Below are 23316 nucleotides of genomic sequence, written 5' to 3'. Positions count from 1 at the left end.
TAGGGCATTGTAGAAAGGGCACCAAAGTTTAAGTGATTTAAAGTGAGGGGAAACAAGGTACTAGGTGTCAGAATCCATTTATATTCCATTTCTAAACCCCTATCTATGCAGACCTAAACCTCATCCCTTACTGGATTCTGCCATTCCCAAGGAGGGGAAGAGAAGATGTCAATTGGCCATCCCTATCCATTAGATGCAAGGTTGTTTATTCAGCCTGCCTGAGGGCCATCATCAAAGACCAGGGAAAGAACCTTTGAACTGAGAAGAACAAAGAAAGGGGGGGGGATTCTGGTTTGTATCTCCGATTGGAATTTGAAGGGGAGGAAGCAATTGTTGTAAATGCATGAAGTTCTCTTTTCCCATGAAAGGTTTTGACACATGAAACTTAACTGATCCGGGACTGACCAAATGGACTGAGGGGAGGGGTTTTTACTCGGGGACACTTTAAAAGTATCAGTCTGCGACACAGTTGCCAGATCCTGTCTAGATTATCCACTATGTTTTAGTAAAAGTTCCTGCTTGGATAATCCTGTCTCCAAGAGTTCTTCTTTCCTAAGATGTGGATTGGGGTGGGTCCTGATACTAGGTGAGAAAGAATGCACATTATCTGCCACATGGGCATTTCTCTGCTGCTCTCACTGCTTCATATTTGTTTAGATTTGCAACTCCTTTAGTCAGGTGGAATTAATATGTTACTAAAGCAAGCCTTTTTCAAGCATCTGCTAGGTTCTAGCAATCACTTGATATTTAAAAGGTGTGGTATCATTTGTGATGCACTTTTTTCAGATCTCAGACCCCACACCAAGTAACAATGCTTTAAGCAGTGATCTGAAAAAACCTAACTGACCCAAATGGAATGTTCATCAAGAAAAAATATAATGTGACTCTACTTTTTAGCAATCAATATTGTAGCTGGTCTGCACCCTGCTTGCTAAAAGTTTATGTGTAGATTCTAATTTAATGTTCTGGCCTAAGAAAGAAATACCCAGTATTTATTCAATATGCCGTATTTTTCAGACCATAAGATGCACTTTTCCCCCCCAAAAGTGTGTGGGGGAAAACGAGGGTGCGTCTTATGGTCCAAAGGTGATCCATATGGCCAGCCCCAACCTCCACAAGTGGAAAGCAAGGGAGATTGCCAGGAGCGCGAAGCGGCACGTGCTGAGAAACGCCGATCTCACACTCCTGCAATCTCCCTCGCTCAGTTTCAGCTTCCCTTGCTACAAGAGAAAGCAGGCTGAAACGGAGCGAGGGAGATTGCCAGGAACGCGAATTGGCCGATCTCGCGCTGCTGCAATAAAGGGAGAAAGAGAGGGAAAGAGAAAAATAGAGAGGGAGAGAAAGAGGGAGAGAGAGAGAAGGAGAAAGAAAGGGAGGGAAATGGAGAGAGAGAAAGAGGGAGAAATAGAGGGAAAGAGAAAAATAGGGAGAGAAAGAGGGAGAGGGAGAGAAAGAGGGAGAGAGAGGAGAGAGAAAGAAAGAGGGAGGGGGAGAGAGAGAAAGAGAAGGAGAGAGAGAAATTAAATTAGTAACATGATTATTAAGTGAATTTGGTTTCCCCACTAACTTTGCTTGTCAGAAGGTTGAAAAAGGCGATCACATGACCCTGGAACAATGTGACTATCATAAATATGAATTGATTGCCAAGCATCCGAATGTAAATCACACGACCCTGGGGATGCTGCAATGGTCATAAGTGTGAAAAATGGTCATAAGTCACTTTTTTCAGTGCTGTCGTAACTTTGAACAGTCACTAAGTGAATCATTGTAAGTCGAGGACTACCTGTATCATTTTTTTTCCTTTTTTTGGGGGGGTCAAGTTTTTGACACCTTGCTGGGCCACTGGTGGTACTCGGACATTGCCTTGTCCTAAAAGTGGTACAATGGATGAAAAGGTTGAAAAGCCCTGTTTTAGTATACCGGTACTATTTGGTTCAGAACATTTTTTTTTCTTGTTTTCCTGCTCCAAAAACTGGGTGCGTCTTATGGTCAGGTGCGTCTTATGGTCCGAAAAATACGGTATATCATCACCGTTGTTCATTTTATTCCAATTAGCCTTTAAGACCACTTTGAAAAGGAATTTTAAATCTTAAAAACATAAGTATGAGTATAAAAATTCATCATGTATGTACACAAATTATTTAGTAATATTTATAATAACCTACGTTCTATAGTGATTTATTTTATATGCACAAAACCCACTTACTTCAGCAGAGGAATGAAACTTCTTTTTATTTATTTAATGTCTACACTGACCATCTCACCTAAGTGACACTGGACAGTTTACATTTACAACATTCTTCTATAATATAAATAAATATACTGGATAATACCTACCACCCATGTTATTGTCAGTTCTCTATTGCTTCCACCTCCTCCTCCAACCTCAGAAGGGGCCACATTTGGAGCTGAATAATAAAAAATAATGATAATAAAGATCCATGTTTTCTCTGCTTCCATGAAATAAAAAACATTATTTAATTTCTCCATTTATTAATTATATGCATTTGAGATGATAAGGCTTGCACAATTTCAGGCCTTAAATAATGAAATATAGACTGCTACCAGCAGAAACCTGCCAATTTTCTTCAGATACTGAATTCACACTTTTCCACAGTGAATAGTTTCTCTTTGGAGATCATGGGTAGGTAGATACTAGAAGGATATATTGTTCGTAGCTCAAGAGTTTATACTTAATGGATAATATTTGGGAGTCAGATAAGTGCATGCTTATATCTTGCTTACAGTAGCCTTCCCCTCAAAATAATATTATCCTGAAGGAGTAAAGTAGAACTAACATTTTCAATCAGTATGAATATAGAATGTGCCTAATGAGAAATTTAGTTTCACCCATCTGGGAACACAGAATTGGAGAAATTTGATTCACAAGATGGTTTGCATTATATCTGTCATTTGACAAATAATATTTATTTATTTAATTTATTGTATAACCGCCCATCTTAAAATCTATTATAGACAGACTACATTCAATAAAACAAATGCAACCATAAAGCAAATAGTAAAAGGGAAAAAAGATTACCGGTAATTAAAAAACTCAGAAAAGACATGGGTTAGAAACTCTCAAAAATGTTTATAATTAATGCAGAAAATTGAAATTGAAATATATGGATTGCTAAAAATCTATTTATGATTACTGTAATATACATAATAAAGAATGAAAGCTGAACTTGCTATGCCTACTTGCCTCTGATGCACCCCGCCTCCTACTCATGAAAACTTTGTAATTCAACACATCTGGAAATGCTACATTTAAGCACTAGATTCTAGATACACTTTGAACCAGTGCTTTTTTTGTCATAGAACTCACCGGAACAGAGTTCTGGCACCTTTTTTTGACAGATTTTCCAAGTTTTAAAAGTAACTTTTGAAAATTTGATGTTTGGTCCATGTGGACTTGAGTAGCCCTGTCGAGCGTAGCAGGTCAGCAGCAAAATCATTAAAATGGTGCATGCGGGCTGCTTGTGTGTTGAGTCCGATGCATGCATACTTTGTCCGGCTGCTCGGCTTGTGGCACTGCTCAGCTTGTGATTGGTCGTGTGGTTGCACACTGAGTGCTTACTGTGGGCAGCAACTGTTATGTTTCATTACACAACTGACATGTGTGGGTGTGTGTGCAGTGTATGTACATGTGAAAGGTAAATAAAAGATTAACAAGATGTGAGTTCCAGCACCTTTTTTCTTACAAAAAAAGCACTGCTTTGAACTATCCTGCAAATAAAAATGTCATTAAAAAGTCTGCAGACAAGAGCCAGGGTGGTAGGCTATAAAAAGAGAAATTGTGTATCATTTTCACAGGTTAAGAGCCTGACTAAAGAATATTGAAAACCAGGTCAGCCCTAGGCAATGTAACAATTTATTTATACTAAAGCTGAGTCCAACTAGAAAAAGCAAGATACAACTTGAAATGTCAGTTCCAGTCAGGCATATCATCATCCAGTGGTGGGATTCAAATATGTGAACAACTGGTTCTCTGTGTGGATGCCACTTCTGGAAGTCCATTCTGGGCCTGGGCAACAAAAAAATTAGCTACCGGTTCTGCTGAAGTGGTGTGAACCGGCTGAATCCCACCACTGTCATCATCCCTACAAGAAAATCCAACTGAGAAATCTGATATTTCAAATGACAGAGTCAAGCCCCATATATCTTTGGAAGGCATATGCAAGTCTTACTATTTGTGACTGCAAAAGATTTTTTTTAGATCTGGAACTAAGACAGAAATTCTGCCAGCCCTGACAATGCTATAAACACTACGGAGAGATAATATTCAAAAAGACTGATGCGGGGAGATGTAAAAGGTAAATGTAAAGGTTCCCCCGCACATCGTGCTAGTCATTTCCAACTCTAGGGGCTGGTGCTCATCTCCGTTTCAAAGCCAAAGAGCCAGCGCTTGTCCGAGGATGTCTCCGTGGTCAGGTGGCCGGCACGACTAGATGCCAAAGGCGCATGGAACGCTGTTACTTTCTCACCGTAGTGATCCCTATTTTTCTACTTGCATTTTTACGTGCTTTAGAACTGCTAGGTTGGCAGAAGCTGGGACGAGTAACAGGCGCTCACTCTGTTATATGGCACTCGGGATTCGATCCGCCAAACTGCCAACCTTCTGATCGACAAGCTCAGTGTCTTAACCCACTGAGCCACCGCGTCCCTGCAGGGAGATGAACCTTGACCAAATCAAAGCTGTACACTTTTAGCTGTACTTGGATATACATAGAATATAGAGGGATTGTGTTAAGGTTGCCTAGACAGTTCATGCCTAGCTGGAGCAAATTTATCTATGGTGCTCAAAGTCTTTTCAGCATTGCTGATACTTGAGCTGATATTAATTACTGCAAAATTTCACTCCTTGAAATACTGATTCTTTGCTGGAATTGAAATACTATTTTTGTCTATTTTTTTTCAACACTAATTCAACAACTCTGGATTAATTTATGGTTTTACAACCTGGCTTGATACTGACTGACTGAATAGCTATTCCATTTAACCCTGTCAGAATCTGGTAAAATGTGAGAACTTCTTTAGCCAAACTCAAAGTTAGTGTGTTGGGGCTAATACAAGAAAATCAAATTCTTTGGAACAGCAGCACTTGTCATACAATGCAGCATCCATTGAGTCAGCTTAATGCTTAAACTCCTCCTGCCTCATTCTCTTACTTATCTTAAATACCAGGTTTTTTACAAAAAAAGTTGGGAAATGATATTTACATTACTACATTTCTTATATGAAGTGATGTATTCACAGATAACTAATTGGTTTGGATGTTTAACCAGTTTGGGAACTAAATAAGCATTTCCTTATTTAACAAATTTCACTGGCTTTGTGAGAATGTTTGAAGATTCTTCCTCAAAGGCTAATATGGATAGACCTTCAATGTTTACAACAGGGGCACAAGTCTGTGTTGAACTACTGTATATCTGTGCCTTTAGATTAAAAGCTGAATGAGTGATCCATTAGTGGTCCAATTTCAGGAAGGCCTAATTGATGAAGCGTGTTTGGAAAAGGCAAGACAACACCCACATTTTAACTACTCATATGGTTGCGTTTGTAGTAAAGATCAGCTGGAGGGTTGGAGTGCCCAATGAGAAAATGCCTATACATACAAACATATGTACATACTGTAATGTAGTGGGTCCGACGCAAGGAAGAGACGCCAGCCGGAGTACGTGTTCAGCTCTTTATTGTGGGGGGGTTGCGTACTGAAGAACAAGGGCAACCTGGCCTCCTTATATACCTGGCCAGGTAGGCGGCTAGCCAATGGGGTTGGCCCTAGGTTTCCCGCCGAAACTGGGTTTCCCGCCAAAACCGTCCAGGCCAACGCCCCCTAGTGGCTGCTGCTATGCAGATGCCTGCACCTGGATACATAACACCCCTCCCCCCTTAGAGAAGAACCTCCTTTATAACTATAACACACATAACTATATACAATGCATACATATTACATAACAATGAGTTGAGGTCACTTGCACACATAGTCTGCTGGGTACGCAGGTGTCCTGTGGGGTCTGGTGGACTGTTAGGGTGTGGCTTCTCCCTGGCTCGCGGTGCTCCTGCACTGGGTTAAGTCCGGCCACCAGGTTCCTGCCACTGATGATGCCTCGCTGCTGCTGCAGGGCTGGCTGCAGGAGGCCATCTTCCTCTAGTTCAGGGTCCGTGTGGTTTCCAGTTGGCCTGGCCTCTTCTGGGGTGTGATTGTCAGGTTGACCCTTCCTCTGAGCTGGTCTATGTGTCGCCTGATGTGTCGATCCCCCTCCACCCCTACGATGTAGGATAGAGGCCCCATTTTGTCAACCACTGTCCCCAGAATCCATGTATGTCCTGCCCCGTAGTTCCTTACCCAAAGGGTCCCCCACGTTGAGCACCCTATGTGCAGGTGGCTTCTCAGTGTCTGCCACCACCCAGTCAGGGTACAGCCAGTCAAGCTTGGTGATGAGGCACCGTCCCCATTGTAGTTCTGCTGGGCTCTTTCCGGTGGCAACGCACAGTGTGGTGTGTTGTGCGAGCAAAAATTTTGCCAGCCTATGATGCCAGTTCCCGCTGATGATGTGCCGGAGTGCGTCCTTGGTCGTCCTTACCATCCGTTCAGCTTGCCCGTTAGTCGACGGGTGGAAGGGCACGGAGGTGACGTGTCTAATCCAGTTCGCCTTCAAGAATGCCTGGAAATCATTAGCGGTAAACTGAGGCCCATTATCAGACACAATTACATCGGGGAGGCGGTGTGTGGCAAAGAGGGCTCGGAGCACCTGGATTGTCCTTGCTGAGGTCATGTTGGGGACAGGAGCTACCTCCAACCACTTAGAGTGGCTATCCACTACCACTAGGAACAGTTGGCCCTGGAAGGGCCCCGCATAGTCAATGTGAATGCGGGACCAGGGTGTGTGTGTGGCCTCCCACCTGTGCACGGGGGCGTGTGGCATCTCTGGCCTGGATCTCTGGCTTGTGTAACAGCCCTTGACCGATTCCTCAATGTCCTTGTCCAAACCTGGCCACCAGAGGTAACTCCTGGCCAGTGCCTTTATCCTGACCACCCCCGGATGCCCCTCGTGCAGGGATTCCAACACTCTGTCCCGGAATGCTGTGGGAATGATGACCCTGCTACCCCAAAGGAGGCAACCCCTGTGTGTGGATAGCTCATGTCGCCTGGTGAAGTATGCCTGGAATTCAGGTCCCAGGGACTTGTCTTGTCAGCTTGTGCAAACCCACGAGTGTACCCTGCTCATGATGTTGTCTGAGGCTGTCTTGGCTGCAATGTCCTTGGCATGTACTGGGCATTCTGGTAGTTCCTGCAGGGCTAGGATCTGTGTTGCTGGGGCCAGGTCTGGTTCTGGGGTGTCTATGGGTAGCCTACTTAGGCCGTCTGCATGGCCCATCTCCTTTCCTGGCTTGTGCACCAGCTTGCAATTGTATGCTGCAAGGAAGATGGACCACCGGAGCATTCTGGGAGATAGAATTTGGGGGGTCTGCTTGTCTGTTGTGAACAGGCCAAGCAGTGGTTTGTGATCTGTGTAAATTGTGAACTCCCTGCCGTATAGATAATCATGGAACATTTTTACCCCTGCCATTATTGCCAGGGCTTCTTTATCTATTTGGGCGTAGTTCCTCTCTGCTCCAGACAGCGTTCTGGAATAGTAGGCGATTGGAATTTGGACCCCTGAAGGTTCCAGGTGGCTTAGGACAGCGCCCACGCCATAAGGGGACGCATCGCATGCGATGCAAATGGGCTTGGACTCTATAAAATGTGTTACTGTGGATTTGTCTGACAGGAACACTTTTAAGGCTCTGAAACTCTGGTCGTGGATGGGGGTCCAGGTCCATGCTGCCTTCTTGTCCAATAACTTGTGTAATGGTTCTGCTATTGCTGCCTTGTGTGGAAGGAAGGTGTGGTAGAAATTGAGCAGACCCAGGAATGCCTGTAGCTCTGCTTTGTTCCTAGGTGTGGGTGCCAGCTTGATTGCCCTTACCTTGGACTCCGTGGGGTAAATTCCCTTGGCATCTACCCTGAACCCCAAAAATTCTGTGGAAGGAACACCGATGCTGCACGTTTCCCTCTTCATTTTGAGGCCAGCAGCGTGCAGCCTGGTTAGAACCTCCCTAAGCCTACCTGCCAATTCTTCAGCTGATGCTCCTGCAATCAGGACGTCATCAAAATAGGGGCAGACTCCTGGGATGCCCTTGAGGGTTTTTTCCATGATCTCCTGGAAAATGCCAGGAGCTACGCTGATCCCAAACTGCAGTCTGTTTACCCTGAAGGCTCCCCTGTGAGTTACTATCATCTGAGTGTCAGCCATTGCCCTGGTGACTGTGAGCTGTTGGTACGCTTGTGCAAGATCAAGCTTCACAAAGATGGTGCCGCCTTGGAGGGAAGCGAGAACGTGGCTGACCGTGGGGACCAGGTAAGCGTGCGGGTTTAGGGCGCGGTTCACCGAGCATTTGTAGTCGGCGCAGATCCTCACCTCTCCATTGGGTTTAAGTGGGGTGACTATTGGGGTCTCCCACTCTCCCCCATCTATGGGCTCTAAGATTCCCTGGGCCACCAGCTTGTCCAGTTCGTGCTCGATTTTATGCTTGAGCGCGAAGGGTACTCACCGTGGCCTGACCCTAATGGGGGCGATGCTCGGGTTCAATTTGAACGAGATGGGGGCCCTGTGTACTTCCCCAGCTTTCCATCGAAGACGTCTGCAAACTCCTTGCAGACGGCCTCGATGGATTCTCCCTGGATCCGGTTGATCCCCGTGACCGCAATTCCCAGGGCCTCAAACCAGTCTAGGCCGACTAGACTGGCTCTCCGGCCCTCTACCACCACTACCTCCAGGTGCTCCTCGCGACTCTTAAACCCCACGGAAAGGGTGGCCTCCCCCTTTACCTTGACCGGCGTGTTTTGGAAGTCGGTCAGCGCTAAATTTGAGGGCCGTAATTGAATCTGCTGCTTGCTCCGGCTGTTAATGTAATTAAAGGTCTCGTCAGAAATGACAGAGACCACAGAGCCGGAGTCAAGTTCCATGTTGCAGGGAACACTCTGCAAGCGGATTGTTAATCTAATTTTTGATCTGAGCAGCCGGCGGCTACCCATGTGGTGTATGCCCAGCCGGCTCTCGACATAGCCAATTTTAATTTGGATCGGGGCCCCAGTACCTCTCAACAGCAACTCCTCCCGGCGCAGCTCGTGGATCTCCTCTCAGGGGCGGCGGCTATGACAGACTGTGGCTATGTGGCCTGTCTTCTTGCAGGCCTGATACGTGGCTGACTGGAACTTGCAGAGGCTGTGCACGTGGTTTCCACCGCAGCCTGCGCACTTCTGCGAGTTGTTGGCCAGCTTAGGCTTGTCCGGGCGCCTACCTTGTTGGTCGGGGGTCGACTTCCGCCAGAGGAGGTCAATGCTTTGTTCGTCCTCCTCGTCCTCAGCTGAGATGACCTGCTGGTGGATGCTGGCAATCTGGCTGCCAGTTCTGGGCTCCTGGATAGCCTGGACAGCCCCGCAGGCCGCTTCATGGGCCAGGATAGCATCCTGGGCCTCCTGGAGCGAGATCTCGTCTTTCGCGAACAGGCGCTCCTGCAGCCTTGTGTCTCGTAGGCCGCAAACCAGCCTGTCGTGTAGCCGCTCCTCCAGGTTCAAAAATTTGCAGGCGACGGCGGCTTCTTGCAGGGCAGCGATGTAGTCGGTCCCGGACTCGTGACGCTGGTCCCTCTTTTCAAACTGCGACCTCGAAGCCAGTTTGGACATGCGGGGCCGGAAATTCGCGTTTAGCTTGGTGACGAGGTCCCGGTAAGAGACGGTTTCTATGGCCTCTGGGGCAAACAGGTTTGTGGTGACCTCGAGGAGTGTGGGTCCGCCTATGCAGAGCAGGGCTGCCGCCTTTGAGCCGTCCTCCGAGATCTCATTAAATCTCATGTACAGCTCGGTGTGCGACAGGTATCGGGCCCATTTCTCTGGGTGGCGGGTGTCGAACTCGCGGGATTGCCCTGTTCGTGCCATCGCCCTTCCGTCGGTTGCTGCGGCGTGTGGTTTGAGTCGCTTGTTGTGGTGGCCGGAGCCGGTCTTGGGTCTCTCACAGTGGCAGGTCGCGGTGGCTGGCGGTCGCGTTGGGGAAAAGGAAAAGATTCCTCTTTTCCTTCAGCACGCAGTGCGTTCCCCTAGTGACTTCAGCTCTTCTGTCGGCAGGATCCCACCTTCATTGTCACTGTAATGTAGTGGGTCCTACGCAAGGAAGAGGCGCCAGCCGGAGTACGTGTTCAGCTCTTTATTGTGTGGGTGTGTGTGTACTGAAGAACAAGGGCAACCTGGCCTCCTTATATACCTGGCCAGGTAGGCGGCTAGCCAATGGGGTTGGCCCTAGGTTTCCCACCGAAACTGGGTTTCCCGCCAAAACCGTCCAGGCCAACGCCCCCTAGTTGCCGCTGCTATGCAGATGCCTGCACCTGGATACATAACACATACCTACATATTTTTATTTTTAAAACTTTGCATCTGAGTCTGCAGTAACAGAGTCCATGATGCTGGGTGGAACACACCTGATTTCCCAAAAAAGAAAAGATGTGGCCCTGAAAAGGTAGTATGTGTCTTACTATGGGCTGCCAGAACAAACTGTACTCTGTCTTTCAGAAAGATATGATTCTTTTATTTTAACTCAGCTAAGTCAGGAAATGGAAGTGCCAGAGAGCAGGAAAGCAGAAATACTGACAACATCTTCAAGTTAAGTCCTCTTTCTTGTTAATATTTGCAGTTTTCTATTCCTGTAATACTCAGAGAGATGAACAACTTTCAATTATTGCTTAGCCTTGATAGTTTCAGAAGGTTCAGGAACCTTCATAATGAACTTCAGATACTAGTACATTAATCCACAGAGAAAGATATTCAGATCACTCTACCCACCAAATATTTTGAAATTAAAAGAAAAGATCCATTCCTTTCCTTTCCTCCCAGCTTTATCTATGTGCCATAAAGCTGATCTTAGGACTAATATACCAACTGATCAATTTTATTTCTCCCAGAATTAGAGATGTAGGTCCCACAGCTGTAGAAAAAGGAGTTCATTTTGTCCATTACTTTCACATCCAATTTTGTTTGTCAAAAGGCAGTCAGGAGAAATGTACTGATGTAACAATTACCAGGTATCAAATTACTAATTCTTGTACCCATTAATTTTGCATCTACTAGCTTTATTAAATTATATGTACAAACATATGTACAACATCATTTGTATAAAAGGAGGCAAATGGAAAACCAAATTTCAGATCAGATATACTTTATCTGAATATATTGTGAGATTTTGGACTATGTGACACTTCGGTCAACTTCCAACACTTCATAAAAAAATATGTTGTGAGACTTCATAGATCAGTTCCTGACTGTATATCATAGTGAACTTCTAATAAGGATAAGGAATTTGTAGTTATTAAAGAAACTTTAGAGAGTGAGCAAAGAACCCCAAGCAGCCCCATTCATCACACCAAACCTTGGAATATCTTTTATAAAGAAACTCATTCAAGACTGATTTGTCGTACTTCCCCCCCACCCTAAATTCTATTAACTGGAAGAATGCTTCAATGAGGTTGAATCTATTTACCATTCAATGAATTTAGAGGGTATGTCATGCAGGTGTGTTTTATCAATATATCAAGGACAACATTTTTATTCATTCAAGATTTAACACATTTTCTGAGAAGTGCAACATTACATGGAAATATACCTTATGTACATACAAGCGATCAAAGAACTCACCATTTAACTTTACAAATTTATTAATAGTCATGTCAACTCTTTTGGAACCCTGGGAGGTAATCATTTTGGAGTTCTCCCAATGTGCAAACGATTACATTCCTACATACATTACTTTCTAGTTATCATAAACCTGTTCTCAAAAATGAGTCATTTTCTTTCTTCTTTGATCATATGTCATCTTAGAAGCTAGCTCAATTATCACTTCACAATGTTTGTAGACTATGAAATATATGAGAATATTGTCATATGAGATCTCATAATTTGAATAGGGGTGCATAGTTCACTGTGTGATTCTAGGAAAACTTCTGTTGCTTTTTGCACTGTCCATTTTCCCAAATCAAATGGCACAAACTGACCAAATCAAAGACAACCTTGAGCAGTACTTAAGATGCTGTGTCTGTTACCATTTCAACTACAGATATTATCATCAGTTGTTTTTGTATCCCTGTATAATCATCTCCTTTGTACTTATGTGGACAAATTAGTCCAGGAATTTCAGGTTGTTCACATTGAATTAAATTGAAGCAGAGCACAATTACAACAGCTTTGCAGATTGTTGATAGAAATAATTATGCCTTCTTATGGACCAGAAAGTGTGTATGTGCTTGTGAAGAGTCAAGAACAGAACCTAAATGAACTTAGATGAAGTCAGGCATAGAACCTAGATACATCATACCATTCTCTCTCATGGCTCAAGTCAATCCCATGGAATTCAAGCTGTTGTTCTACATTATTCATATTATACCATATCTTTCTCTTCCCAAACTACCTAGTGCATTCAACATACCCCATCCTGTATGATCACCACCACTGCCATTCCAGGTCAAGTAACAAGAGGAAATGAGGTGAATATGATCTTGGGTTTGTAGAGATAAGAAACCTATCTCTATAGGGGAAGGAGGTTACAATGTTGGGAATACTATTGGTCAGAAGAGAAATCCTAGAAATCTTAGAAAAAAAAGATAAGAATGCCCAACACCTCATAAATGGTACTCAAAAAAACCAGGTTACATTCAAAAGCAGAGGAAATGCTGTATGCCAAATATGTCACCATCCTTAGAAGAAATCCCACCATTTCTGAATCTTAACTTGAGCTTTTGTATCTGGAACTATAAGGGTTTGTCATTTTCAAGAACATAAAATAAAGGTAAAAGTTTCTCCTCTTCGATTGTTTTGGACTCTAGGGGGTGGTGCTCATCTCCATTTCTTAGCCAAGGGAATAAGTGTTGTCTGAAGACATTTCTGTGGTCACTTGGCTAGCATGACTATATGCCAAGGTGTGCAGAAAGCTGTTATCTTCCCACAGAAGTGTTACCTATTATCTATTCACATCTGCATGCTTTTGAACTGCTAGGTGGGCAGGAGCTAGGGCAAATAACAGGAGTTGAACCATTGCATATCATTTGGGTCTTCCAGCTGACAAGCTCTGTGTTTTTAACCACTGAGCCACCATGGCTCCACCTCAAGAAAATAGAAAACAATAAAGGGAGATAGCTAAGTTGGCTATAAATAAGCTATCAGTCAAAGATTCGATTTGGAGAATTTAACCTTTAGAGCAGGGGTGTCAAATTGCCGGCTCACAGACTGGTTGCATCATGTGGAGGCCGCGCCCACCTCAGCTCTGGCAATGCCTGCCTAAATAGGCTTTATTACTTGGTTACAATCATTGTCATTAGTTTCACAACCATTTTCATTGGGTATAAAAGCTCTGCCTAATTAAATGTAGTGTCAAAGTCTAGAACAGTGATGTCAAACTGCCAGCCCATGGGCCATACATATCATCCGGAAGCCACACGTTGTGCGACGTTACATGACATCACAAGTTTGAGATGTCTGGTCTAGAAGAACCATTTCAGTGGTCTGTATTACTAACTGTTGTTGTCTGTCATCCTTGTCAGTGTTCAAATCATGCTCCAAAGTCTGCATGGTGGCATGCATATTGCTAAGCTAAATGTTCATAAACACAAAGCACATTTGTTATAGGCCAAATATCAGTTGTTTACACTATATGCATTCATCACTACAATAATTAATGCAGACGCAAAAAATAATACGTGTGTGTGTGTGAGTGAGTGAGTGAGTGTGGTTATAAACTAGGCAGATGAATCTATGGTCAAATCCACAACCATTCATAACAGTCACTACAAGGGTAAATGGATATAAACATTTCTGAACATCATAGGACAACATTCAGTATTTTATTACAAAGTTTGATATTTATGGACATGACAAAGAAAGACAGTTCATACTGATATGGACAGATATAGAAAAACTAAATGAGTTGTATCATTATTTCTATATGTAACATATTAAAACTGTAAAATTAGGCCATTACAGAAAACAACCTGTTATTTTCTTTGTTTCCGCTAATATTAAGACACATTAAAGTTTAGTTTATGACCTTAGGAAGTATTAGGATGTCACTGTCTTAAACATACTACTTTAAATTTAAGTCATAATGTAGTTGGCTTTCTCCACAACTGTGTTAGAACTAAGTTTAAGAATTTATATATTAAAAAGTCTTCAATTGCTTATCTTCAATCCACTTAGCAGAACAAAATATTAAATTATGGAAATAACTCACCTTAGCAAAATTTGATAGGATTAATGATGATGACATTATAGCCATTGTTTCTGTTCTACAATGTTCTCAAATTTTGTTTTCACTGGTTCTCTTATAATCCTTGTCCATCAAACTATATTGCAATATAAGTAATAAACAGGTTTTCTGAAATGCTATAATCTTGCAGTTATTTGTTATTTATTTCTATAAAAGTAGCAACAATCTGCTACATTATGTGTAAGCTTCACCTACAAATGACTGCCAACAGTCAATGATACTAGGTGTTAATTTTGCTTAAGTTGTACCACAAATGAATCTTCACTATTTTGTTAAAAAGGCTTCATGCATTATAAAGCTTTTTTCTATTCATCAAAGTATCACAAGCACTTATTTTTCACATAACCACTCTTACAAGGTTATGTATCCTGTATTTAATATTTAAACTCTTACATTAAAACAAATGTAGAAAAAGGAAATATAAATAACATTAGCTTGGTTTATTGGCTTACATTCTGTTTTACTTGGAATTATACAGATTTTCTTCCTGAATTTTTGATTAGCCTGTCTAGCTAAAGCTTTCTTAATCCTTAAAGCAATTCAATAGAAGACTGGTGGTTGTTTTAGCAGTGCCAATTTGTATTTCACATAAGCATTTATACTCAACAACGCACTAAAAAGCAAGTACCAAAGAATAATTTAGACTTTGTTGAAGAATAATATTCAAGCTTTTCTAGACATTTTACAATGATATATAACTTCCTGGAGAAATTCTGTTATCTCCTTCATATAGTGAAAACAGCATGCATTATCTTGAACAATATGAGCAGTGCTAATTCTTCATGTAGAGAAAGAAATACCTGTTGGAGGCAAAATAATATGGACATTCAACTACTGTAGGTGCTAAGATCTAAATTAAACAATTAAACAAAGCACGACATGTGTTGCAGAAGATAAGGTCATGCGTCTGATACTGGACTTTAGAAAATTAGAGTTAAAAACTTTCAATTAGGTGTACATTTACATTATCTAATCCAATGTTTTGACATATTTTCTTATGGTCATAATTTAGCAATTACATCTACGTTTTGTGTTCTTGCACTGCCAAACTAATATAAAAGCTAAGTGTTAGTGCAATGTATCCTCTTCACTTTAAATAGAAAAAAGCTTCCAATTATCTGAAAAATCATTTAGAAAGGTGCCAAATGTCTTACAAAGCATAAATACTGTATCTGATTTTCAGCTAGTTCACATACTAGGAGGTGATTGACATATGTTTTTGATTGAAACTTCAGGAAACCATAAAAATCATTACATTAGAGATTATAGGCATTTGTACATTATCTCAGATTTAATTTTTTGCAGTGAACTTTCAGATCAGAAGATTTAAAGAGATGTTAAAGTCAAATAGTTTTAAGTCAGGCTAAGTCAAGAAATGACCGGTTTTGTAGTAATGCAGATATACAGTGATGAAAAGGAACAATTAAGAAATCAAATCCATTAAGGCTATAAATCTTTATGTATTTCTAAAATGATTTAATATGTAAGAGTAAATGATGAATATTTATTTAAAAAAATCCTAATTTTAAATATATCAGGGTGTGTTGATAGGTTCTATATTAGTGAAAGGAAACCAGAAATAGGAGATTCAGAGGTTGATAGTAGCTTGAGTAAATAAGGTTTAGTAGGTGTACCTTAAAATCAAGTTTGATATAGGGAATCATTGAAAAGGATAAAAATAGAACTGGCAATACTATAATAGTTTTACACATTTCTATGTAAGGCTGCTAAGAAAGCTTATCACTTGCCAGCAGATTTCCAGGGGAAGTATGGTGAACTACCACATTTCTGTATGAATGGAGATGATGACCAGGCGAAGACTGAAGAACAGGTGAGTTGATTGGTTCTACAAAACTTCTCCAGATAAGGAGAGGATGGCATATTACCCACAAGTGCTTCAGACATCCATAGGACAGCAATCTCCCACAGATATGTGTGCAGGGAGACATAGGAAAAAGCCATCATGTCTCAACCACGGCAGAGCCTATTAAAGGATATTGGGTTCTGTAACCTCACTTTCTAATCACTTTTGGAAATCACCTATTTAATTATCTTAAGGCTATTAGAGATCCTTGAAATGACAAGTTTCAAAAGCTGCTTAGTGAGTTTAATCTTCACTTTTGAATAAAATAAATATTAACCATAAACAATTTAACAATTGGAAATAAATGGCAGAAAGCTATATAATTACTCTGATCCAAAAAAGTTGAATTAAGGAGCCAGAAAAATATAGAATATTTTATTACACACACACACACACACACACACACACACACACACACATTCCTACATTGTTTTGTCTATCCAGAGTCCTAACAGACATTCAGGACCTCATGCTTTTGGAAATTGGTCATCAGAGGTGAATAAAGAAAAGGGAAAGGGAAAAAAGTGAATGCTTTTTGTTAGTGCCAGAATTTATAAAATGATACAAAACATTATGACATTTGAAATACTTCAGGAGATTTTTGAAAAACTGGGTCTGAAATTAGCAGTTATAATGTCAGCCATGATGTCTGCTCCTGTGGCTAGAGTATGTCCAAAAGATGTTAATGAAGGAATGACAGGTATAAAAGAAAATATTTTTAGAAATTTACAGGATAAACAGATGGGTTTTTTGCCTGATGTAAAAATATTAGAACCAGAAATACTGGATAATATAAAAAGTGTAGAATAGAAGAAAGGGAAGATAGCAGTCAGAACCCATCCCTATTTCATTTCTATTTATCCCACAGGTCAGCAACCCGTGGCTCCGGAGCTGCATGCGGCTCTTTCAGCCGTCTCCTGCGGCTCACAGTCCTCTGCCATGTGCAGTCCCAAAAAAAAGTGGGACTAAAAAAGTTCAACCAATCAAAAGTTCTTTGGTTTGTGGGACTGCCCACAAGCTGTTTGTGGGACTGCCCACAAACCTCTTTTCTTCCTCAGACTGCAAGTGGCAGCAGCAGAGGAAGAGACAGGAGGACTGCTGGAAAGGTGAGTGGGTCGGTCAGAGGGGGCATGCAGGGGGGTTGTCTCTCTCTCTCTCTCTCTCTCTCTCTCTCTCTCTCTCTCTCTCTCTCTCTCTCTCTCTCTCTCTCTCTCTCTCTCTCTGTGTGTGTGTGTGTGTGTGTGTGCAGTGTTTCTGTGGGGGAGATCCGGCGGAGCTCCAGCGTCTCTCTAACCACTGCCTCCACCGCTACTGTTGTTGGCTTCCACTACGGCCGAACCTGGGCAGCCTCCCCCACCCCCAGCAGTGGCATCCAGGGATTCTCCAGTTTCCTCAGAACCAAGCAGCAAGTGGAAAAGTTAGCAGTAGAAGCACTACTGGGAGTGGTTTCAATCATCCCCTTCATTGCAAAGCGTCCCCATGGAAGTCAATGGAGGCGCCGTGGCTGGCCTTTCAAGTTGGTGAGTGAGAACGAGAGAGAAGCATTTTTGAGCAAAGTGTGAGTGAATAGAGGGAGAGGGAAGCTTTTTTGAGCAAAGTGTGATTGAGAGAGCAAGAGAGAAGCTTTTGCAAACAAAATGTGAGTGAATGAGAACAAGAGAGAAGCTTTTCCAAGCAAAGGCGAGTGAATGAGAGCAGAGTGGGCAGAGTGGGTGCATGTCTTACCTTAGGCTCCTCTCTTCGGTCAAGCCCCGTTCTGCGCATGCACGCAGATTTTTTTCTGGCTCCCAGTTTTTCCTTTTGTGAGGGAACTGGTTCTGAGTGGCTCTTTCACTGTTTCAGGTTGCTGACCCCTGATCTATCCCCCATGACCCAAAATCAAATCTCACCTTTCCCTGGGTTCTGCCATACTCCCAAGGGGGAGGGGGGATGTGCCTGCGGGGTTATTGCTTTTGCTTTCTCTATCCACTGCAATGTAACCTTTTGCTTCATTTATTGTCTCTGTGTCCTCTACCCGCTACAACGTAACAATTTGCTTCCTGCGTTATCTGCCTCTTTGAACTTTATCTCCCTAAACTGTCACCTAGAACAAGGGAGGAAATAAGGAACATAACCCAGTGCCTGGTTTATTTCTACATTCTCAGAGGAAGGTGTGAAGAAGCTGCCAACCATCGCTGCGTGAACTGGAGACGGGCTGATGTTATCTCCCCTTTTCCCATGATGGACTTAACACCTGGGGATTGGCCATCCCATACCAGGTGGACAGACTATGGGGTGGAGTCTTGTTTGGGGATACTTTAATCTAGGGCTTTTCAACCTTATTACAGATTGTACCACTTTTAGGACATGACAATATTTGAGTACCACCAGTGCTTAGCAAGATGTCAAAAACTTGATGACTAAAAAAAGGGGGGGGATTTTGGGTTTTACTGATTAGATTCATTTGTTGTTTATAATATTATAGAAAAGTAAAAAATTGAGGTTCAATGTTAATGCTTCCTTCTACTGCAACAGAGGAAGTCTGTTCTTTTTCTCTTCTCCCCCTCACTTTCCCCCTTTTTCCTCCCCACTGTGTCCTACAATTTGCTTTTGTATTTTTGTATTTTATTCTATAATCTAGTCAAATATTACAAACTGTAGGAAAAAAGTAAAAAAGTACCAGTTTTAATTTCTTTGGTGGCTGTTCCTTTGCTAAATCACTTTCCCTTTGCACTGACAAATGTATGATGAATTTATCCATGTTTATTAATATGCACCACTACCAGCTAGCTCAGGGGTCTTCAAACTTTGCACTTTTAAGACTTGTGGACTTCAACTCCCAGAATTCCTCAGCCATCATGGCTGAATGAGGAATTCTGGCAGTTGAAGTCCAAAGGTCTTAAAGTTGCTAAGTTTGTAGACCCCTGAGCCAGCTGGTCGGCCCTTCTTAGCTCTCCTTCCACAGTGTAATAAGAATGTACCCACCCCAATCCCTTCCCTGTAACCTTAAAGACACAGGAATCAAGTGCAAAGCAAAAAAGGCTCACAAAATAAACACATAAACTCTAGGTTTTTTTTCTTTAAGCTGCCTGTCACATGTCACAATGTTGCAATGCAAGACTGAAAGGCTCCAACAATTGTGAAAAGCTTTAGCTTTAAAATTAAACTTGTTTACCATAGACAAACTCAAGATAAGGGGGTAAAATTAATTACATTTGTTTAAAGGGATTAAATGTACAGAAGTCAACACTTTGGATTCATTGCTAGCCTAAAATACAGACTAAAATATTCCAATAACCAAAAGCACACAAAGGAGCCTCTGAATTACAAAACACTGTACAAAAATCCTTATGGTAACTAATCAAGCTGCCAGCTGATCCAGAACTAAATAAACCCACCTCCTTTCTGACATGCCAGTTTTTCATTTCATCAGTGCTGTTTGCATTCTTCTGGATGGAGAAACAAACCAGGGGACCTTTTCTTCCAGCAACAGTTGCTGCTTCTCTGTCCCTGTTTCCTCCCTGCCGGCTGACCTCTCTTTCCCTGTTGTCTTTTTTCCCCCTTTCCTACACAAACCACCTCCTTTTATAGCCTGTCCTCTGCTTCCCCCCCTTTTTTTCTTCAGTTCACCTCCAGCTCCATGGAGCTTCCGGAAGCACCAATCAGCTGGAGGCAATCAGCTGGAGCCCTGCCAGCTGCTGGGGCTTCTGCCGAGCCCAGACAGTCCTGCAGCTACAGCTACCTCTCCCTCAGGCTTGGCTCGCTTCAGCTCGTTCCCCGCCCCTGCTACACTTGGGTAGCAGTCGCGTACCACCTGCCACCTGACAAAGTACCACAGATGGTATGCGTACCACCGGTTAAAAAGCCCTGCTTTAATCTATCGCTCTGTGCGGGAAATCTCAGATGCTGTCCATTATGCCTGCTATCAACTAGTCTTAATAAAACTTTCTGTTGGAAGAAATTGGTTCCAAGAGTTCTCCTTTCTTAAGATGTGGGATTGAAGTGGGTCCTGACATTAGACAGGATCTGCAGTAATAGTCAACCTGGAAGGAAGACCCTTACTGCGGGACTTTGCAAAATCTACAATGTTGGACGATGGGGCAGGAAAGGAAGAACCCACCACAAAGGGGGAGCCCTCCCTCTGGCAGGGTCCCTGCCAGCTGTCGGTATCCAAGATGTCCTACTCCTCAGAAGAAGGGGTGGAAACATGCGCCCACAAACCTCGGTGATCGATGGGCATTGGAAAGAAAGATGAGTGGGAAAAGAGATTGAGAAAGGTGACCCTGAGACGAGGCAGCCACCAACCCGGATGGAAGCAAGAAATGGAGAAATTGCTTCACCTTAGTGAAGAGGAAGGAGATCGTGTGCAGCACTCGAACTGGATCCTAGAGAAAGCTATTGACCTGATGAAAAGAACCCTCGGCTCTCTCGGGGATGAGAAACCTGAACCCCGCGGCCGCACCAATACCTTGGGCTGCAGCCGGAGAGACACTGAAGGGGAATCAGAAGCTGAAGTCCCAGGGATGTCCGCTGAGACTGCCGAGATAGCAGCTACCACTTTGGCAACCCCCACTACCTGCTGACATGCAGTTGTCACTCAGGATGAGAGACAACACCAGTGGCGGTGAAGGTACTGATCCATCCAAAGATTTCCACCACTGAATGCAAAATTCAGGGGAGAGTCGCAATGCTTGGGGTTCTTCCTAACCCAAGTCCTTAGCTACATGAAAGAATATGGATGAGATATCCCCAGCAACAAAGCCCATATCTGTATTGTGCAGTCTGCTATGGACAGGGTGGTTGCAGACTGGATGGTGAATCTGCATGATTCCAATGCCCTAGAGCTAAAAAACTTCAACCACTTCATGTCCTCTCTGAGAAGGCAATTCAAGGACCCCCTGGCTGACCGAAAAGCTTGCAAGAAGATCCAAACTGTGAGGCAAGGCAGACACACAGTAGCCAAATATACACAAAAATTTTGGGCCATCGCCAACAAGCTGAACTGGCCAGAAGACATCCTCCTTAGCCACTTCAAAGACAGCCTAAACTACGACCTGTATGATGTTTGCCTGCCTCAAGGGGAGCCAAGCCAACTTGATGAATGGTATGTCCTGGTGGAGGAAGCAGAGATCGATCTACTGAAGAGGTACTGCCGAGGAAAATCGTGGGGCCACTTGCCTCCTGAGCTGTTGCACGAATCAGCAAAACCACCGGCCACGGCCAAGAAGTCAACAGGCTGTTTCAAATGTGGGAGAAAGGGGCATCACGCTGTAGAGTGCCGCTCGAAAGTCCCTCAATGCAACCCAGATCGATCACTGGCTAGAAAGTCAGGGAAGTCCCCAGCCAACAGAGGCTGTAGAATTCCCACCCTCTGCAAAGCATGGGCAGGGAACTCCGGCCTAAACTGCAGGCACGGTGGATACATCGGACGACAATTTGGAGGGCGAACCCCTGGTAAGTGGACCCATCACCCCCATCCTCAAGACAGTGACTATATTAGCCCCCTCCATGCCCAAAGCTGTCAAAGTGAAAGCCTTAATAGACTCTGGCTGCACCCACTGCCTCATTAGCTCAACACTAGTGGGGAACTTGGGCATCCTGGTGAGGAGGCTGAAACAGCCGATCTCGTTTGGCCAGTTAGATGGGTCCACAGCAGGGTGGGTGCAAGCTACCCTAGCCACTTTACCAATCCACCTATCCCTGGGGGACCATGAGGAAGACAATGTTTGTAGTGACCCCAGGCATAGAATGCCCACTGATCCTAGGGCTGGTGTGGCTAAAGAAGTGGAACCCATGGGTAGATTGGAGAACAGCTGAGCTCAGATTCCTGAAAGGGGATCATGCAAATCTAACACCGCAAAGAGCCCTACCAAGCCCAGGAGTGGAGAAAGCGTCAGTGGGAGACGAAAAGGGGTAACCCAAAATACCGGAGGAATACCAAGACCTTCCTGAAGTCTTCAGCGAGGAACAGGCAGATGAGCTCTCTCCTCACTGACCCACAGACTGTACCATAGAAATCAAACCCGGGGCAAAACTCCTGCAGCCCAGATTGCTCTCCATGAGCCATAAAGAGAAGGAGGAGATGGAAAGATTGATAAATAAAAACCTAGAAAGGGAATTTATTGAACCTGCCATGCCCAAAGTAGCCGCCCCAGTCCTTTTTAGAGAGAAGGATGGCACTTTGCGCTTGAGCATGGATTACCGTGCCCTGAATGCAATCAGTGAAAGTAACCTGTACTGCCTACCCCTCATGAAGGACATGTTATCCCACCTATTGAAAGGAAGAATTTTTACCAAACTAGACCTAAGAGATCCGTACTACCTCATTAGGATTAAGGAAGGGGACGAATGGAAAACTGCATTTAATTGCCCAATGGGATACTACCAATTCAAAGTTTTGTTCTTTGGACTACAAGGGGCCCCTGCAATATTTATGCAATTAATCAAGAAGGTGCTAAGGGAGAACCTATTTAAGGGGTCCTGGTTTATTTAGATGATATCCTTATCTTCACCGAGTCTAAAGAGGAGCATGTCAACCTAGTCAGAGCAGTTTTAAAGAAACTGCGAGCTGTCCACCTATATGCCAAACTATCAAAATGCGAATTCCACCAGAAAAAAATAGACTTCCTGGGTTATCGCATATCCCCACAGAGCATTGCAATGGACCCCGAGAAGGTCAGGGCAGTGCTAGAATGGGCACCACCTCACACAAGGAAGCTGTCATGGTTCCGATAAATGAGACAAATCAAACAGATTACAGGCATATTATTTATCTAAAAAGTCTAAGTAATGAAACGAAACATCAGCACTCATGGAGGGATGCCAGAATCTGAAAACTCCTCCCCCCAAACCCATCATAACACACACACAATCCCCGCCCTTATCTACACGGCATAAATCACATTATCCAATTAGTTTTACATAAGAGGGTTCACTTCCCATTTTGCACATGGCTTTTTGCAATCTTATCACAACTTCCGGGTGATTCCTCCCTCCCAAATGAAGCAATTAAAATAACAAGCTGTCTTTTATATTTTAAGTGCAAAAAACATGTCAATGTTTGCAGCATTGACATTCGGTCCCCCTTACAAAAGAACAGATCCTGTAATGTAAACAAAC

The 23316-nt window shown here is 43.3% G+C and overlaps 1 protein-coding gene across 1 annotated transcript in view; it reads right to left on the bottom strand.

Annotated features, from left to right (window-relative positions):
- Positions 1–23316, bottom strand: part of CNTN1 (contactin 1) — a gene marked incomplete at both ends in the record, with an annotated part of 255936 nt that overhangs the window by 38638 nt on the left and 193982 nt on the right. The window contains one exon of the mRNA XM_081330364.1: positions 2338–2408. Coding sequence (XP_081186490.1) covers positions 2338–2408 — 71 coding nt within the window. The remainder of the gene's footprint in view (positions 1–2337; positions 2409–23316) is intronic.

The sequence above is a fragment of the Vipera berus genome (assembly GCF_964194415.1).
Source record: "Vipera berus genome assembly, chromosome: 6".
Lineage (NCBI taxonomy): Eukaryota > Metazoa > Chordata > Lepidosauria > Squamata > Viperidae > Vipera > Vipera berus.
Note: the sequence above shows the minus strand (reverse complement) of the source record. Positions and strands in the feature narration are given on the sequence as shown.